We start from the raw sequence: 15,671 nt of genomic DNA on the forward strand, positions 1-15,671 counted from the left end.
TACTGCATGAGTATTCGTCGTGAGCTTTCGTTCCCTGCGGGTTCATGCCATCTCGGACGGCACACAACGCGATGGCCGGGCACCATCGCTGTGAAGTGTCCCCGTCTTGACAAGTTATTCTTGCTACGAGCAGGTGAGATGGGGTCCGAATTCAAGAGGCGTAAGACCTCTGACGGGCCTCTGCTGAACGGGCCCTGGAACAACTTCAGCTTCTTCAAGCCTGAGGGCTTCCGCCTGCCCATTCTTCCCAAGGAAGAAGCCGCGCAAGTGTCTGAGCTGCTGGCTGAGCTGGCCTCAGCCCTGCCATCAAGAGGTGTGCACCTTACCATCAGAAGACCAGCATCCACCTGACATCTTCCATTCAGCCATTCTGGAAGGCTACAAGTTTTTGTTGTGTTCTTATAGGATCCTCATCTTCGCGGCAGCCAGCTGAGAATGCGCACGGGGCCAGCGCGACCTTCGTGGACATGCTCGTGCCTGAGGCTGCAAACCTCCAGACGCGCACAGAGAACGGCGCCCTCACCTTCGGCTCCAGCGGCAGTAGCCTGGTGGACTTCTTTCTATCAGGTGGTGGAGGACAGCTCCTGCCCCCTCGTCCATGACCTCCTGACCAGGGTGCGGCATCGTCCCTCCCTGCTGTTGCGCTGCCGGTCATGCTTGCCTGAAAGCTTGCGCTTGTCCTGCAACATGCATTAGCAAGCAAAACGCTCAATCCTGAAGACTGGCACTTTTTATGCTCGATGAACCTCCAGGTCCTCCAGGGTGTTAGTATTCTGATAGACGCTACCTGCAGCGTTATCTGCAGGCGCACCTTGCCTCTTGGCAGTTGATTTGTTTGATAATAATAACAATATGCATAATAATGAGCATGGATCTGGCACGGCTGTGCAGGGCTGGCAGGAGGACCCGCTGGTGATGCTGCAGCTGATCGCGCACCTGCGGGACATCCGTAATGGCAAGGGGGAGACCGCGCGCTCTCTGGACGCCTACGTGTGGCTGGCCAAGCACCACCCACGCACCCTGCTCGCCAACCTGCCCGAGATGGTCAAGGTGTGCATATACCTCTCCTATGTTTGTCTTTGCTTCTCCTGCCTTTACAGCTCAAAGTGACTCAGCCGCATGGAGCGATGGCATTGCCATTAATTGATATCTGGGTTATTATTACGTGTTTTCCTGCCAGAAGAAAGGTGCGTCTGCGGACAAGCTGCATGTGAAGGCCAAATTCCTACCCCTTGATGGACTTGCCAGATCCAAGCGTGACCCAATCAACCGTGGGCACAGTGCTCAGCATCTGGATTGGTAGCCATTTGTCATTGTTGCATCTCCCTGATGACTGTCATTTTGTGCCTGCAGTGCGGGTACTGGAAGGATCTGCTGGAGCTGTTGGTCCGGCTGTGTGTGGGGGAGGAGGAGTGGGCGGAGCGCGCTGAAGCTGAGGAGCAGCGCATGGGCAGCAAGGGGGCCAACCACGCGTCCAGAAAGGCGGCCAAGAAGCAGCGGCTCAAGGAGTGGCGCACCTCGCTCAAGAGCATCAAGAGAGCGGAGAAAAGGGCGGCTGCAAAGACCTCCCGTGCAAAATCCAACACAGGTACACTATCTGCCAGCTGCTATCTGCCACTGCATACCAGACACCTGCAAGCTTCCCTGTCAACCATGCACTTCATACATCCTGTTTCATAGAACGTCAATCTCTCTGCATCCCTGCCTCTCATGCCATGCAGATTTACATGCAGATGTCCAATTTAAATAGTCCACCTGAGCAAGTCTTGCAATTTTTTTGCTTGCAGCGGCGCTGAAGGCAAAAGGGCAGGCAGACCACAACAGGAGGCACGAGGCGCAGCTGGCTGCCCTGAAGAGGGCGCGGAGCATGCTGGGAGAGGACCCGGTCTATCGCGCGCTGCACACGGCCGTGGCGCTGCTATTTGCTGAGCAGCTGCGACGTGTCCTTGCAGACCTGCACGCCGGCAAGAAGATCTCCTCGCTCGCCGCCAAATGGGCGCCCACGCCAAAGGGTGAGCCTCAAGCCCCACAACTTCTCACCATTTTCATCTGGCTGTCGTTTCTTGAGGAGTGGTGAGAGGGGTAGCGCACTTCAGGGGAGAGGGTGGCCTAGAGCCTAAAGGGCCACGGAGCACTTCAGCACATCTGGTAATATTGCAACGCAGACATGTCAATAAATGCAGGTATGCCTGCAGCTTCTCAAGCTGAAAATTCATGCACTGAAACTTTGCATATTTTGCGTTGTTTGGCAGGGCACCACGACAAGCAAACGCTGATCGCGACCAGCATAGCGGAGCTGCTGTACCCAGAGGCAGAGCACCGCACGGACGGAATGCCCTATACTGACTATGCTGAGCTGGCCAGGCGCTGCTTCCAGAAGGAGTACACCACCGTCCTGCGCAAGGCAGCCCCCGTCACCGAGGTGAGTATTTATCATTTCCTTGCTTCTGTGTGTCTGGAGGGTCTGTGCTTGCTTGCAATTGCGGCAGCACGGCAGATTCGTGTAATGTCTAAATCAGGGATAATGACATGCATGTTGTTGTGGGGCTTACAGGTGCTGATGTCCAAGCGCAAGTGGTCGGAGATCGACTACAGCCGCGTGGCCTCGGTGTGTTTCAAACGCAGCAAGAAGACCTTTGAGCACCACGACAAGGACCGCCTAGTGGAGTACCTGGCGAGGGTGAAGAAGGGAGAGGTCACGATCAATGCCGGTGCCCTGAAGCCCCATGAGATCGTGAAGGAGGCCATGCAGAAGGCCGGGTGAGCCACCCAAAAACGCACACGTGCTTTATGATGCAATATTGACCAATGTTGCCCGGCTGGCAGGGGGCAGTATTAATACTGAGCACCGTGCCCACGGTTGATTGGGTCTTGCTTGGATATGGCGAGTCCACCACAATGTTGGATTTGTGGCAGCCTTTACCTGCAGCTTGTCTGCAGACACACCTTGCCACTGGCAGGAGAAATAACACTTGAACATGTGTCATAAAAATAGCACTTGAACAGAGTGGCAGTGAAAGTCTCTGTTTTTTTTTGGCCAGCTTGCTTGCCTAAATCATCAGAGCATGCACATCTGCAGGTGTGCATGGATGCACGATTCCAAATCAGGGGTCAGCGACACAGGCATGGAAGTGGCCGAGGCCCAGTGGAAGGCATACGTGCAGAAGCTTCGCGAAGGAGGCGAGCTCAGCAGCGCCATGGCCATCTGTGATGTCTCTGGCTCCATGTGCGGGCAGCCCATGGAGGTACGCACACTCAGTGCCAACCCACACCCTTCCAAGTAGAGCTGCCAAGAAGAACATACAACAATTCATCTTTACAAGTATCTTTGCACCGCATCTAGCCTCTTGGCAGCAACAGCGTGGAATAATAATAATAGCATCAACAATACTTGTCTTTGCTGATAGATTGGGCTGAGTGTGGGTCAGCACAAATACGCTCTATATCAGGAGCTTCCATCCGAGAAATTTTCTTGGGTGTGCAACACATGCCGCGACAGGTTGGCCCGCATGCATGCGCAGGTGGCCATTGCGCTGTCACTGCTGACTGCTGAGGTGACCAAGCCGCCCTTCAACAAGATCATCTGCACCTTCTCATCCACCCCTGAGCTGCACCTGGTCCAGGGGAACACCCTCATGGAGCAGGTGGGCCCACTCACCAAGAATAACATAATGTGCTTCAAGGTCACTTGTGGCTGCATGTCCTGCTTCAGATTCTGCGAGAACACTTGACACTCACGCAAAGTTTGGCTCTTGTTCAGGTGAAGGACGTCGAAGACATGAACTGGAACTTGAACACAGACATCAACGCTGTGTTTGAGCTCCTGCTCCAGGCAAGCCTCTCCTTGCAACATGAAGCTTCTGTCATCTTCTTGCCAGAAATCCTCTGCACTCATGCCTGCCTGGGATGCTGATTGCCAGTATGTGGCTTCTGCTGACATGTTGTTCCACTGCCTGTGCAGCGTGCTGTGGCCTACAAGCTGAAGCCGCAGGACATGATCAAGACCCTCTTCATCTTCTCGGACATGGAATTTGACCGGTGCACACACATCAAGGACAATGATGACCTGGTCTACTCCTACGGTAACCTGTCACTTGGATCGCGCCAGACACGCAAGCGCGAGCCGACCAACTATGAAGCCGTCAAGGTGCTTCCTAGACCTCTCCATACATTATCATGTTTGGCACCCAGGGCTGCTGATCGTTGGCATGCAGGAGGCGCATGTGTTTGTTTTTGTCGCGAGGCAGCTGCTGAGATGTGTGAGTGTTTGCATCGGCAGGCGCGGTTCGAGGCGGCCGGTTACGCGCTGCCACAGGTGGTGTTCTGGAACCTGAGTGACAGTAGCATTTATGGCAAGAAGTCCACGCCCATCACCATGCACGAGAAGGGAGCCTGCCTCGTCTCCGGCTTCAGGTGGGGAGCCCTTCAATGTAGTTTTGCAGCACATGTGATTGCAATGCAGAAAATGTCATTGAAGGCTCTGTCCTGGTTTATAACACTAAACCTGACATGGGACATGTCATCATCACCCTCTGGAGTCTTGTTGATGTTGTTTGAGAAAATCTGATCTGAGGATGTCTGAGTGTGTTATGTGTTCTGCTGTGCAGTGGGCACCTGCTGAAGCTGTTCATGGACAAGGGGGCGGATGTGGATGCCTGGAAAGACAAGATGTCCCCCATGTCAGTCATGCTGGCTGCTGTGCGCGACGGCGGCCGCTACGACGCCTGGAGGGTGGAGGACTGAGGGACCTCCTGAGGACTCCAGTGCTGTTGGGGACCGGAGGAATTGAAGGGGCACTGTACTCTGGAGACTTGTACATTACTGCAGCAGATTATTTGCATCATCATACCAGGATTCTGACATGCTGGAAGCTGTAGGCTAGGAAGGGGTTTCCAGTAATGAGGGACCATTACAAGTTGAATGCAACAGCTGCACAACATTGTCTGTGCAGATTTCTGATAGGACAAAGACCAAGGACAGTTTTGGAAGGAATTAGTAACGGTAGTGATCACAAATTTCACGAAGGCTTGACATTCCAGTGGTCAGTTAGTTCCCTCACCATGGTGATCCCATGTAAATATACTGGATAAGGACTGAGACTTGTCACAATCTGTGCTGATACCTAAATTTCTGCCCAAGTGTCTTAATGGGCAAATATTGAAAGGCTGCATGCAAGTCAAATTAGGCAACGCCTGATTTACAAATTGATCAAGCCATCTGTCATTTCTGGCCGGTTTTTCAGGAGGTATATCTACCATCAAAGTGATGATCAGCAAAAATAATTCAACAATAAAGGAATTTATGGGCGCAAGCAAGGATTCAATTTTTTCTTCAAACTTTGTATTTGAGATCTTCACCGTCAAGCATCCTCATAATAAGCAGCATTCCGAAACTTGCAATGACACATAGTCTCGTAGATCCATATTGTTGGGACCTGTGACAAATTTCACAAATAGTGCTCCTACGTTGCTTGCTATACCACGTTCTGACGATTGTGATGCACTCCACTCATATTACATTATGAGTGCGCAAATCACTTTGAAATGTGCAATATGTCAGACATGCGCGAGTCTGGAAGATGATCAGAGCTGGGGAGCTCTATACAGCTGCGGCCATGTATTTCATGAGGACTGTGTGGCAAAAGCTCTTGTTTACAAGAAGGAATGTCCAATATGCAGGGTGCGTCAAATTTCTTCACTGCATTCGATTGAAGCAGTCAGGGTGTTGCAATTAAGCTCCGAGACTCTGCTGTACTTTAAGTTATGTGAGATGGACAATCCACTTCAGTGAGAGCTGTTGCAAGTGTGCCAAGTTTTCCGAATCCTTATAGTAAAGCAACACGATCACCGAATCAAACAAATTTAAGACGGCTAATCGGTCGTTGTGTGGCACTTTCTGGATTCCAGGCCCCCGCGAAGCGCCCAGAGAGGGATAAGCAGGCTCACCAGCACAGAATCTACCTGCCCCTGGCGCCGCAGAGCGCACCTGACCCCAGCCAGAACCCTGACACCATTGCCACACCTGGCTGCCTCCTTGTCACATCCGGGGAGTACTCTGCTAAAATCACCGAGGTGGGCACAGTCCTCGTAAACCTCCAGCCCCAGCTCAGACACATTCAATCACCTCCTGATCACACACCGTCAGGCGAATTACAGTCAACATTGCTGCTCACATGTGTCTGGTACGGCTGTGGCTCACAGGCTGAGGACCTGAGGAAGGAGGTGAAGGAGCTGCAGGCCAGCATCAAAGAGGAGGCCAGGAAACTTGAGACCGCCACCGCCGCTCTGCTGGAAGAGAGCAAGAAGCTGCGTGTGCAGGAGCTGGAAGCAGATGAGCAGAGAGACAAGTAAGAGTACCTGGCCACCTCCCCTTTGCCATCATGAAAGCGCGCCGCATAGCGTGCTCAAGATCCGATGATTTTGATGGGTGGACTTGTTTGGTGAGTTGTTTTGACATGGAGATGCATGATGCAGGGCGGAGGAGGAGCGTGCGAAGCTGGCTGAGGATGTGCTGGTGAAGGAGAGGGAGCTGAAGAAGCTGCGAGAGGAGAAGCACACCATGAAGTCCCAGCTCGAGCAGCAAGCAAACTTCTATGTGAGGGTCCCGCCATCTGGTCTCATTTATGCCTCCATGCATTCATTCAATGCATCGAACTACAGAAAGCCAGTCTACAACTGACCGGACATGTCATGGCCGCCTTGATGTGCAGAAAGGCAAAGCCGTGCGCGAGGAGCGGGAGAAGAACCAGCTGGTAAAGGAGGTTGCAACGCTGCAGCTGCAGCTGGACAAGGAGCTGGGAGCAAAGGATATGGCAGCACTTGCGAAGAACCTACGCGCCAGCTCCAAGGTCTGTGCAGCGTTTTCATGTCCCAGGCAAACCCTGCACACCTGTGATTGCAGTGCTCATACTGCTGTTGCCTGTGCAAGGCGAGAAGACTCTTCTTACTGGCAAGGCACCTGGCGTTGGATATTCTGGGTACAGAGATTGCATGGCGTTCTTGTACATGTGGCAGCCACCCCAATGACTTGAAGGGTGACTCATTTCAACAGGACTTTCTTGATGCTTCATGTGCTTGCGCAGGAGGAGGATGCAACGGTGCCCTTGCAGAATGCGCTGCAGCTGCGCAACGAACAGTACCGGCACCTGCTGCTGCAGAAGAAGAAGCTCGACAGCGACCGGCGCGAGCTCGCTTCGAAAGTCGCCGACCAGAGGCGGGAGCTTCACCAGCTCAAGGCATGCCGCCTTGCTCAAAGTGCCTTCCCAGGCACTCAACGAGTCACTGACGGAGGGCCGTTCAGATTCTTCGCCAAAGAAGTGCTGTGTTTTTTTACCTGGGTGGTGTGCTTTTGCAGATGGATTTGAAGGCAAGCGCCCAAGCTGCGGTGACTCCAGCTCAGCAGCAGCAGCTGCAGGGCAGCCGGGGCGGCAGGCAGGCGCCAATCCCATACAACACGCCGGAGGAAGACATGCTGCCTGTGCGACTGCCGGTGGCCGATCGGCCTGGCGCGCACGCGCACAGGAGCTCCTCCGGTGCTGCGCGCGCGTGTGAAGCAGCCGACGCTGAAGTGCTCCTCGACGACGGCGATGACGGCGGCCCGGACGCGGCCTGGGCGGCCGAGTTTGCTGCGCGTGCTCGCGCGCCGGCTGGCAGCCAGGTAGACCGGCAGGCAGCTTCTGCCGGCGCGGGCAGGCCACACGCTGTGGCTGCAGAGAGTCCCGGAGAGGACGGCGGCTGCGCTCAGGAGCAGCTGCAAATGACGTCAGAGGCGGCGCCCAGGACGGATGCATATGATGGTGGGATGGCGTGCTCCATCCAGAATGACTCACCGGACTCAGACGAGTGGCCGGCCTGGGACGAGGAGGAGGAGCGGCTGCTGGAGCAGTGGGAGGGAACGGCTGTGGACGTGTCCGTCTCAGTCGATGACGTGTCCGCCATGCTCAACAGGGTTCCCCCTGCCAGGCACTCTTCCCAGGGCGCTGAATGCCCAGGCTCGCAGCCGACGAGCGGCTCAGATCCCGGCAAGCAGCCGTCCCACTTGAGCAGGCTCGGCGGCACGTGCAATTCTGCTGCCGCCCAGACGGCGGGCCCGGCCGGCCGGGCCGATGCGGGCGGCGGCAAAGAGAATCTGCAGCCACAGGCGCAGCCGCAGCACGCGCTCGGCGTCCAGCTGGCGCGCAGGTGGCAGACGGATGCTGGCGTTGCCTCCGCAGCCTCCGGCATGGACGAGGCGGCAATCCGCAGCCAGGAGTCTTCCCGGCAGCCGCCCGCTCGCAAGCGGCTCAAGCGGCTCTACAGCCCCGACCCCGGCTGCGGCGAGCCGGAGCCTCCAGCCGAACCCGTGCGCGAAGAGGCCACCTTTGATCTGTCGGACGACGTTATCGACCTGGACTGTGATGCAGATGATGACATACAACCAGGCGCACCCGACTGGTGCCAGGACGCGCAGCCAATCTCGGAAAACGAGGTGCCGCGGCTGTCGCCTCGCGGGGCGGCCTTTGGGAGCGTTGCGGCTGGGCGGGAGAGCAGCGCCGGCGCAGGCGTCCGATCAAGCTGCCTCGGCAGCGGCCAGCAACTCTCAGGCGAAAGCCTGGGCACCTCATCGCTGCGAAGCCACCGGGTGAGCTGTCAGCACAATGCTCCTTGAGAATAAACTTGCGCACATCCTGTCACCGGCAAACATGCGGCAGAGCTGCTGTTCCAAGCCCCGCCGACATCACTGCCCTCAACAAACATGGACGTCACAGCAACTGATAACAGTTTGTGGTCTGCCCTATATCTGTGGTGAATCGACAGCGCTCCAACATTCTCTACTCCCAGCTGGCTTTCCTAGCACCCAACCTGGCTCATTGTATATTCTTGCAAATATAGAGACATCTGTGTTCAGGTGCAGGACAGCGAATCCTCCAGGTGGAAGCAGTCCTTCAGCCACGCCAGCAGTAGCTTGGGCCTTGGTGTGGGCAAGGGGCGGGGCTCTTTCCTGGACAGGAAGCCCGGCAGCAGCTCGGGCGGGCCCAACGGTGAGTTTGTGCGCCGCGGCGCAGACGGCAAAGGCGGCAGGACAACGGTGCTCAAGATGGGCTCCTTGCAACTGTCAGGCGGAAAGGTAGGAGGAGCATTCTGCCACTGTTTGATTAGTCATGGGTGCTGAATGCGTCCCTGGAAATGCTTTTTGATAAGCCACTTGATGGTACTATACGGTGTGTGCATCCATCGGCACACCTATGTCTGCCTTGCTTTTGGCTGCCATCACACTTGGAGCAGCCCGGTGCTGAAAAAGGCATCCCACTGACTGACAACCTGTGGTTTGCAGCGGCCAGCTTGGTCTGCCGTGTCTCACTTCGGCCCTGCAGCTCCGCGGAATGACGTGAAGAGGAGATCAGAGAAGGCCAGGAGCGCACATGGCACGGCATCGATTGCACAGTACTTCAACAAGGGTCCCAAGTCTTGATATCAACGTTCTGCGAGAAGAGATTGCTCGAGAGTGTGAGTGTGAGGAGAGTCGATGACATCCAATAGAGCCTGTAACATTATTAGGGAGAATGCGTTTCTTCTTTAATTTATTTGACATCCTTTCCTTTCTAGGATTGCAGAAGGTCACTCCAGCTTGCAAAGCCTTTGAACAGTCTACCTTACATGAATTGCTGAATGGAAACTGATGTTGCATGCAGAAACAGAATGTAATTCAGAGACTATCAGCAAATTTGAGCATGATCCAATTTCTAAACATCGATGGCTGCAGTGGTGAAGACCCAACAAGTGCCGGCATCATTGCATCATCGACCTGCATTGCACATACATAGGTGTCAAAAAGCCGCCTTGCGCTGACATCCGCTCGACTGCTGGAGCAAACCCTTGCATACATGAAAAGAACTGCTTCCAAGGCAAGCCAGGCATGTCAGATCATGAGATGCCCACAAGAGAAAATGCAAAGGAACAGCATACCTCCGCTGACAACGAAGGCCCCAGCTGTCGTTGTGGTTTGTGTGCCTGATGGCTGGGCAGCGGCAGGTGCACTGGTTGCTGCCCTCTTGGCTGCCCTGGTACTGGCTCTGGCGGCTGCGCTTGTGCCACCAGTATCAGGCGGCACGCCACTGCCGGGCTGATCATTCTGGTTGCCGTTGTCATTGCCGTTCTGGCCCCCGTTGTTCTGGTTCCCATTAGCGTTGCCATTGCCGTCTGAGTTGTTGTTGTTCCCGTTGTTGCGCCCGTTGAAGTCCCCACTGTTGAAAGTGCCTGCATTGAGCAAGGGCTGTATTGCCACAGAGAGATGGGTGCATGTCTCTTAAACGAGCTGGCAGGATTAGTGCTTGCATCGAAGCAGAAATGGGAACGTAGCATGCATGCAGATGCCAAGGCAGATTCTCACCATCCTGGTTGCCATTGCCGACATAGACAATCTCAGGGGCAGTGAAGCCGGCCCCGTTGCCATTGTTGTTTCCATTGTTGTTCCCGGTGCTCTGGTTGCCATTGTCATTGCCATTGTTGTCGCTGGGATTTGCATTGCCATTGTTGTTGCCGTTGCCACGCCCGGCATTGCCGGCCCCATTCCTGTTTCCATTCCCGCTCCCATTGTTCAGGTTTCCGTTGTTGTTGCCATTCTGGCCCGTGTCCTGCCGCAGTCGCCTCCCCACGTGCCCCAATGAGTTGCCATGTGCATGAGCCAGCCGCCGGATTCCCAGACCTGTTGCAGACAGCAGCAAGCCTGTGACAAACCAAGTGAACATGGAGGCCATGCACTACACCTAAATATCTAAGGATGTGTAAAACTCCAATAAACCAACTTATAGGCGTTTGCAGTGTTATAATTCTCCATAGGACCCTAGAAGCTTTGAGCATGTACCTGGTCTGCTTCGCGAACACGACAGACCGTCCCTGCCAATACATGAGTGCCCCTTCCGCGCGGGATGTGGCTGTTGAGAGATCCTGAGTTGTCTTCCAGAAGCTTCTGCGAAGCACATGCCAAGACTTGTAAGCTGACAATATCCAGAAGAGTGCTGGCTAGATGCCGACTGTTGATTTCTTCACATACGTTGCCTAGGTTAATATGTAAAACATGCATTATGGTAAGAATATATTTCGATTTAAAACTTTTATTGCAAACGTGAAATTCTTCCAGTGTGCTTGTTCGACCTCCATCCGAATTTTGAAAGTCTACAACGTGTTTGCAACGAGGCCTGTGCAGCACCATGATTCCTCGTGCACTATGGCGGTATTGTGAATTAGGTGAACTACCTGTGAATGCTAGTAGAGATGTGATGACGGTCAGCGTGGCGCAAAGAGGAGACAGTCTCGCCATGACGCCCCAGTCGGCAAAGTTGGACCAGGCTATCTTCTGCTGAACGGACTGTGCATAATTGCTGGATTCAGTGGCAAACTATGTTTAAGAAAATTTTAAAGCTAAGTAGAATGAATCGGAGGATAGATCCGCGATAGAGCCACACGGCGAGCTTCACGGCCCAAGAAACATTTTGGCAGGAAATAATCTGGAATGCCCATGCAGCAAATCAAGAAATCATTTCACAGGCAGAAGGGGATGAAGAAAATCAGTGTTTACATCCAATGATAAGATCTCATACTACCTTGAAATGCACTCAGGCTTGCATCCTAGCACATCTTCTCAAGTCCTTCAACAACATAGTAACAACGCCAGAGCCATCATGATCATGACCAAAGATCTTTCTTGACTGTTACAAAGTGACTGTACGGTGCGCGGCCATCAGGGCGTAAGACGCTTGGGGTCGCGGGGGAAGAGGGAGGTCTTGCGGATGTTGTCCAGGCCGCAGAACAGCATCACCACGCGCTCCAGGCCCACGCCAAAGCCGCCGTGCGGAGGCGCGCCAAATTTGAACGCATTGATGTACGACTGGATGCTCTCCAGGGGGATCTCGTGCACCTGCGCCCTCTCTGCCGCAGCCACAACCCACACAGCTGTCAGCACGCCATGCCCTATCATTCCCTTTTCCACGAACCAACACAAGACAATATGCAGGACATGCAGGACAGTGCAAGCCACAAAGCTGGGACAGTGGGCTGCCTTGCAGGTGTAACAAAGTGCATCAACAGTATCACCAAGTGCAAGAAACACGGCATCAGTAACACTGGGTGATTAACTAAGAGAAGCAGCCCAAAGGGGGCAGGCCACCCTGTTGCGCTGCTTCTGAAACTGCCTTCCCTTACCATCAAAATGAAATAGACACACTCAGGCAGCAATCGCAAGCAATATTGAGAGGCAGAGAGAGGCGGGCGAAATGAGAGCAGGGGGGCACCTGTGAGGAGGGCTGCGTCGTGGACGCGCTGTGCGCCGGAGATGATTTCCTCGCCGCGGATGAACACGTCAAATGAGTTGCTGTAGCGCGCGTCCTCCGGGTCTGGCATCGTGTAGAATGGCCGCACCTGTGTGCATGGTACATTATCTTAGAACTAAAAAGGACAGGGTCACACAGCAAGCACTGCATCTCGCAGTGACACACGAGGCGTCCCTGCAATGGCCCGGGCGTAGGGCAAGTCTGCAAGTTTCCGTTTGAAATTGGCTGATTGTCAGAGGTGGATGTTCTTGGTTCAGTGTGGGGACAAGGGAGGTCAGAACAGGGCAGGGAGTGGGGTGGTGGGCGCACTGCGAGGGGGTAGCGGTAGAGGATGTAGAAGTCAGTGTTGTACTTCTCCTTCATAATCTTGCCCAAGTTCCGCTCCAGCTCCGTCGTCAAATCCCCCAGAGGGTCAGGCTGCACACACAAGGACTCAATCCGTTCATGTGCTTCTTTCAGGTTTTTTGGTGGCATTGGACCCCTGCTGAGTGGGCTGTTAGTTTATCTGAGCACTGACAGCAATCTTTGCAATAAGGAATTAGGGCACACCTCAAAGCCGGCCTCCTGCAGCAGGCGCATGCCCTCCTCAAAGGGTATCCGCAGCGTCTTTGGCAGGTAGGCCAGAGGCTCCGAGGGGAACTGCTCCTGAATGGCTTTCACCTCAGCCGCTGCAAGAAACACATCACATCGCCAGACCCTCAACCAGGCGCCAGACACATAGCATGTCAAAACCAGCAGAATCCTCTAGCTGCAAGGAGATGTTACTCATCGCCTTCTGGATGCACATCCAAGGGGGCCTGCAAAGACCCAATGCCTAGGCTGCATCTTACCATCAAACTATCCCTGCCTTGGTTAAGCGTTTCAGGATTCCATTGCTTGATGGGCACAATACAAGATGCATGCTTCAGACAACAAGAGAGATGCATGGCAGAGACTCACCACAGCGGGACTTGATGCCGTCGAACATGTAGACGAAGAGGCGGTCCAGGACGTCCAGCACTTCGTTGTAGTGCTCATTGATGGTCATCTCCAGATCCAGGCCCGTGAACTCGCACAGGTGCCGGTGAGTGAACGACTTCTCCGCCCTGCACAGCAACAAGACACCTCCTCCTTCTATTCTGCCCTCATGGAAAGCGAAAGAAAGGGACAGCTCCATGCAAGAACATAATTGTCCACCAGTGTGATCAGAGCCGCTGACTTGGGCGCAGCATGGACACAGCAACAATGCCTTCTCAAGCACGCAAATATAGCATCTTGGGCTGCCAAGCTTCGAGGTGCCAGGCTGTGAAACAATTTCAGTTAGCAAGTATGAGAATTGTGCAGAAATTGGCAAATCCAGGGCATGAGAAGAGCGCGGCACCTGAAGACGGGCCCCAGCTCGAACACGCGGGCCATGTCGGAGCAGATGGCCATCTGCTTGTAGAACTGGGGGGACTGCGCCAGGCAGCCCTCGCGGCCCATGTAGTCCAGGCGGAAGACGGACGCGCCACCCTCGGACGCGCCCGCGATCAGCTTGGGCGTGTGTATCTCCTGGAACCCCTCCGCCAGCAGCGCCTCCCGGAACAGCTGCGCGCATGCGACACGTTTTCATTCCTAGGAATCCTCAGAACGTGTGCATGCTGTTTCCCTGCTACCGTGAGCCTCAGTGGCCATCACAGGAGGGCAGAGGAGGAAGGAGAAGGAGGAAGGGGCACCGGATATCCAAACTTCTGCAGAACAAGCCGGAGCAGGAATGAGCTGCCCAGAGGAGTTTTGCAGTGGCTAAGATTGTCCAAAAGCACACTGTTAAGACGTCCAAGAGCAAGGTTCCGCCCCGCACAGCCATGCGTTGATCTATTGCTACCGGTCAGAGGCAGTAGTAGGTGGCATGGCAGGCAGCACATGACATGACGATTGAGGTGGGGCGTGCGTGCCTGGCAGACGGCGGACTGGACGCGGAAGATGGCCTGGTTGACGGGCGTGCGCAGGTCAATCCACCGGTTCTCCAGACGCGTGTCCTGGGTCACCGTGGCAAACTGCGCGTCCTCCCGTTGCAGGTCCTCCTCCTTGCGCGACGCGTCCGCCAATTCAAACGGCAGTGGCGCCGCACGCGACACACACTTCACGCTCATCGCCTTCAGTTCCACCTGCGCTCATGATGTGCAGTGCTTCAATGGCATGAAATCTCCCATATCCCGAGAATCGTGATCAAGTCCAGGACGCCGTTGTCTCCGCCCGACAACATGATCTGGGCGCCCTACAGTCCATGATGGCGTGCCTGGAAGCATTTAAACACCCATGGAAAATGTTATGAGACACCAATTTGGTGAAGCTTAACGGCAAAAGATCTAGGATGGAAATTGTTGTGGGCGGCAGATTGAAGGTAGTTGAAGTAAGAAGCAAGTGGAGTTGCTGCGAGTGCTCACCTGTGAGCAGGTGCAGCCCGCCACAGGCTCCTGAGGCACGTGCACCTCCCCGCTGATGTCGACAATGGACTCCTTGGGGATCGCAGACGTGTACTTCACCATGCCCCTGCTGACTGTCTTGTCGTCCACAAACAGTACAGCCTGGCCCAGGAAATAAACCACATCAGGTCAGTACACTTGTAGGAGATCCCTCAAGCAGGCAGCTTTCTGCAAGGTGAAAGAGATAATGAATACATTTTGGAGAGCATGCAGGACTTGGCTTGCAGCAAATGAACATTTTCCACGAGACAGAGCACCATCAAAAGGATCACTTTAGGTCAAAGTCAATGATAGAAGGTCAAGAAATTTCTGCTGTTCATAAGAGGCACAATGTGCTGTCAATCTGTCATGTGCACACCTGTACTGTCCCGGTCTGCTGTCTGAGAACCAGGAAGCACGACTTGCCTTTGCCTCGTACATTGTGTACTCGCCCTCTCAGCAACACCTGCACATGTACAGACAGCTCCCTCAGGGCGAATGCCTTCAGGCAGGTGGCTTTATCCGGTAGTTGAAGTGGAATGCAAGGAGCACTGCAGCACCCTCACCTTTTGTCCAGACAGCTCTGGTGACAGTTCTGAGATCTGATAGTACTTCTCTCCGCTCTGTGTCCTGCTCTGAACAAGTGGCGTGTCACCATACTGCTCGCGGAGTGGGTCATCGGGGTCTGGCTGTGTGGGCGCAGCTGCCTTCTGTCGCTGACTTGCCTGTGCATGACAAAAGTACATGTGCATCGTCAGCAGGGAGCTGAGGATCCAAGATAATTTGCATAGGATCCCCACCCGAGCCCATGCTGTTCCTATGCTGCATGAGAGAACATGCAAAGGTCCACAGGGATGCAATACCCCCTTAACTCAGTGTAAATCAAGTTCTGCATGACCTTCACAAAAGACTTTGGATTCGTAAATAGGAGTTAGACCGCA

At 54.4% G+C, this 15,671-nt stretch overlaps 3 protein-coding genes across 3 annotated transcripts; 1 reads left to right on the forward strand and 2 right to left on the reverse strand.

The window, feature by feature from the left end:
• Positions 1-138: 138 nt before the first annotated feature.
• Positions 139-9,450, forward strand: COCSUDRAFT_62534 (hypothetical protein; the record flags this gene model as incomplete). Its single annotated transcript, XM_005648495.1, has 20 exons — positions 139-313; positions 406-548; positions 892-1,050; positions 1,354-1,588; positions 1,788-2,012; positions 2,253-2,422; positions 2,555-2,760; positions 3,080-3,245; positions 3,522-3,644; positions 3,962-4,147; positions 4,280-4,413; positions 4,608-4,731; positions 5,907-6,071; positions 6,201-6,346; positions 6,474-6,600; positions 6,710-6,847; positions 7,082-7,198; positions 7,354-8,619; positions 8,887-9,105; positions 9,313-9,450. The coding sequence occupies 20 exons, from the start codon at positions 139-141 to the stop codon at positions 9,448-9,450; spliced, it is 4,362 nt and encodes a 1,453-aa protein (XP_005648552.1).
• A 325-nt stretch (positions 9,451-9,775) lies between these two features.
• COCSUDRAFT_41331 (hypothetical protein) lies at positions 9,776-10,735 on the reverse strand (the record flags this gene model as incomplete). The annotated part of the gene is made up of 3 exons (XM_005648496.1): positions 9,776-9,783; positions 9,945-10,235; positions 10,369-10,735. The coding sequence occupies 3 exons, from the start codon at positions 10,733-10,735 to the stop codon at positions 9,776-9,778; spliced, it is 666 nt and encodes a 221-aa protein (XP_005648553.1).
• An 802-nt stretch (positions 10,736-11,537) lies between these two features.
• COCSUDRAFT_53188 (aspartyl-tRNA synthetase) lies at positions 11,538-15,482 on the reverse strand (the record flags this gene model as incomplete). Its single annotated transcript, XM_005648497.1, has 10 exons — positions 11,538-11,906; positions 12,269-12,395; positions 12,617-12,724; positions 12,857-12,975; positions 13,247-13,392; positions 13,668-13,873; positions 14,221-14,433; positions 14,713-14,853; positions 15,110-15,196; positions 15,297-15,482. 10 exons carry the CDS (start codon positions 15,480-15,482, stop codon positions 11,719-11,721), a joined length of 1,521 nt encoding a protein of 506 aa, XP_005648554.1. The 3' UTR covers positions 11,538-11,718.
• Positions 15,483-15,671: the final 189 nt, after the last annotated feature.

This window comes from Coccomyxa subellipsoidea, assembly GCF_000258705.1.
Source record: "Coccomyxa subellipsoidea C-169, whole genome shotgun sequence".
Taxonomy (NCBI): Eukaryota; Viridiplantae; Chlorophyta; class Trebouxiophyceae; family Coccomyxaceae; genus Coccomyxa; species Coccomyxa subellipsoidea.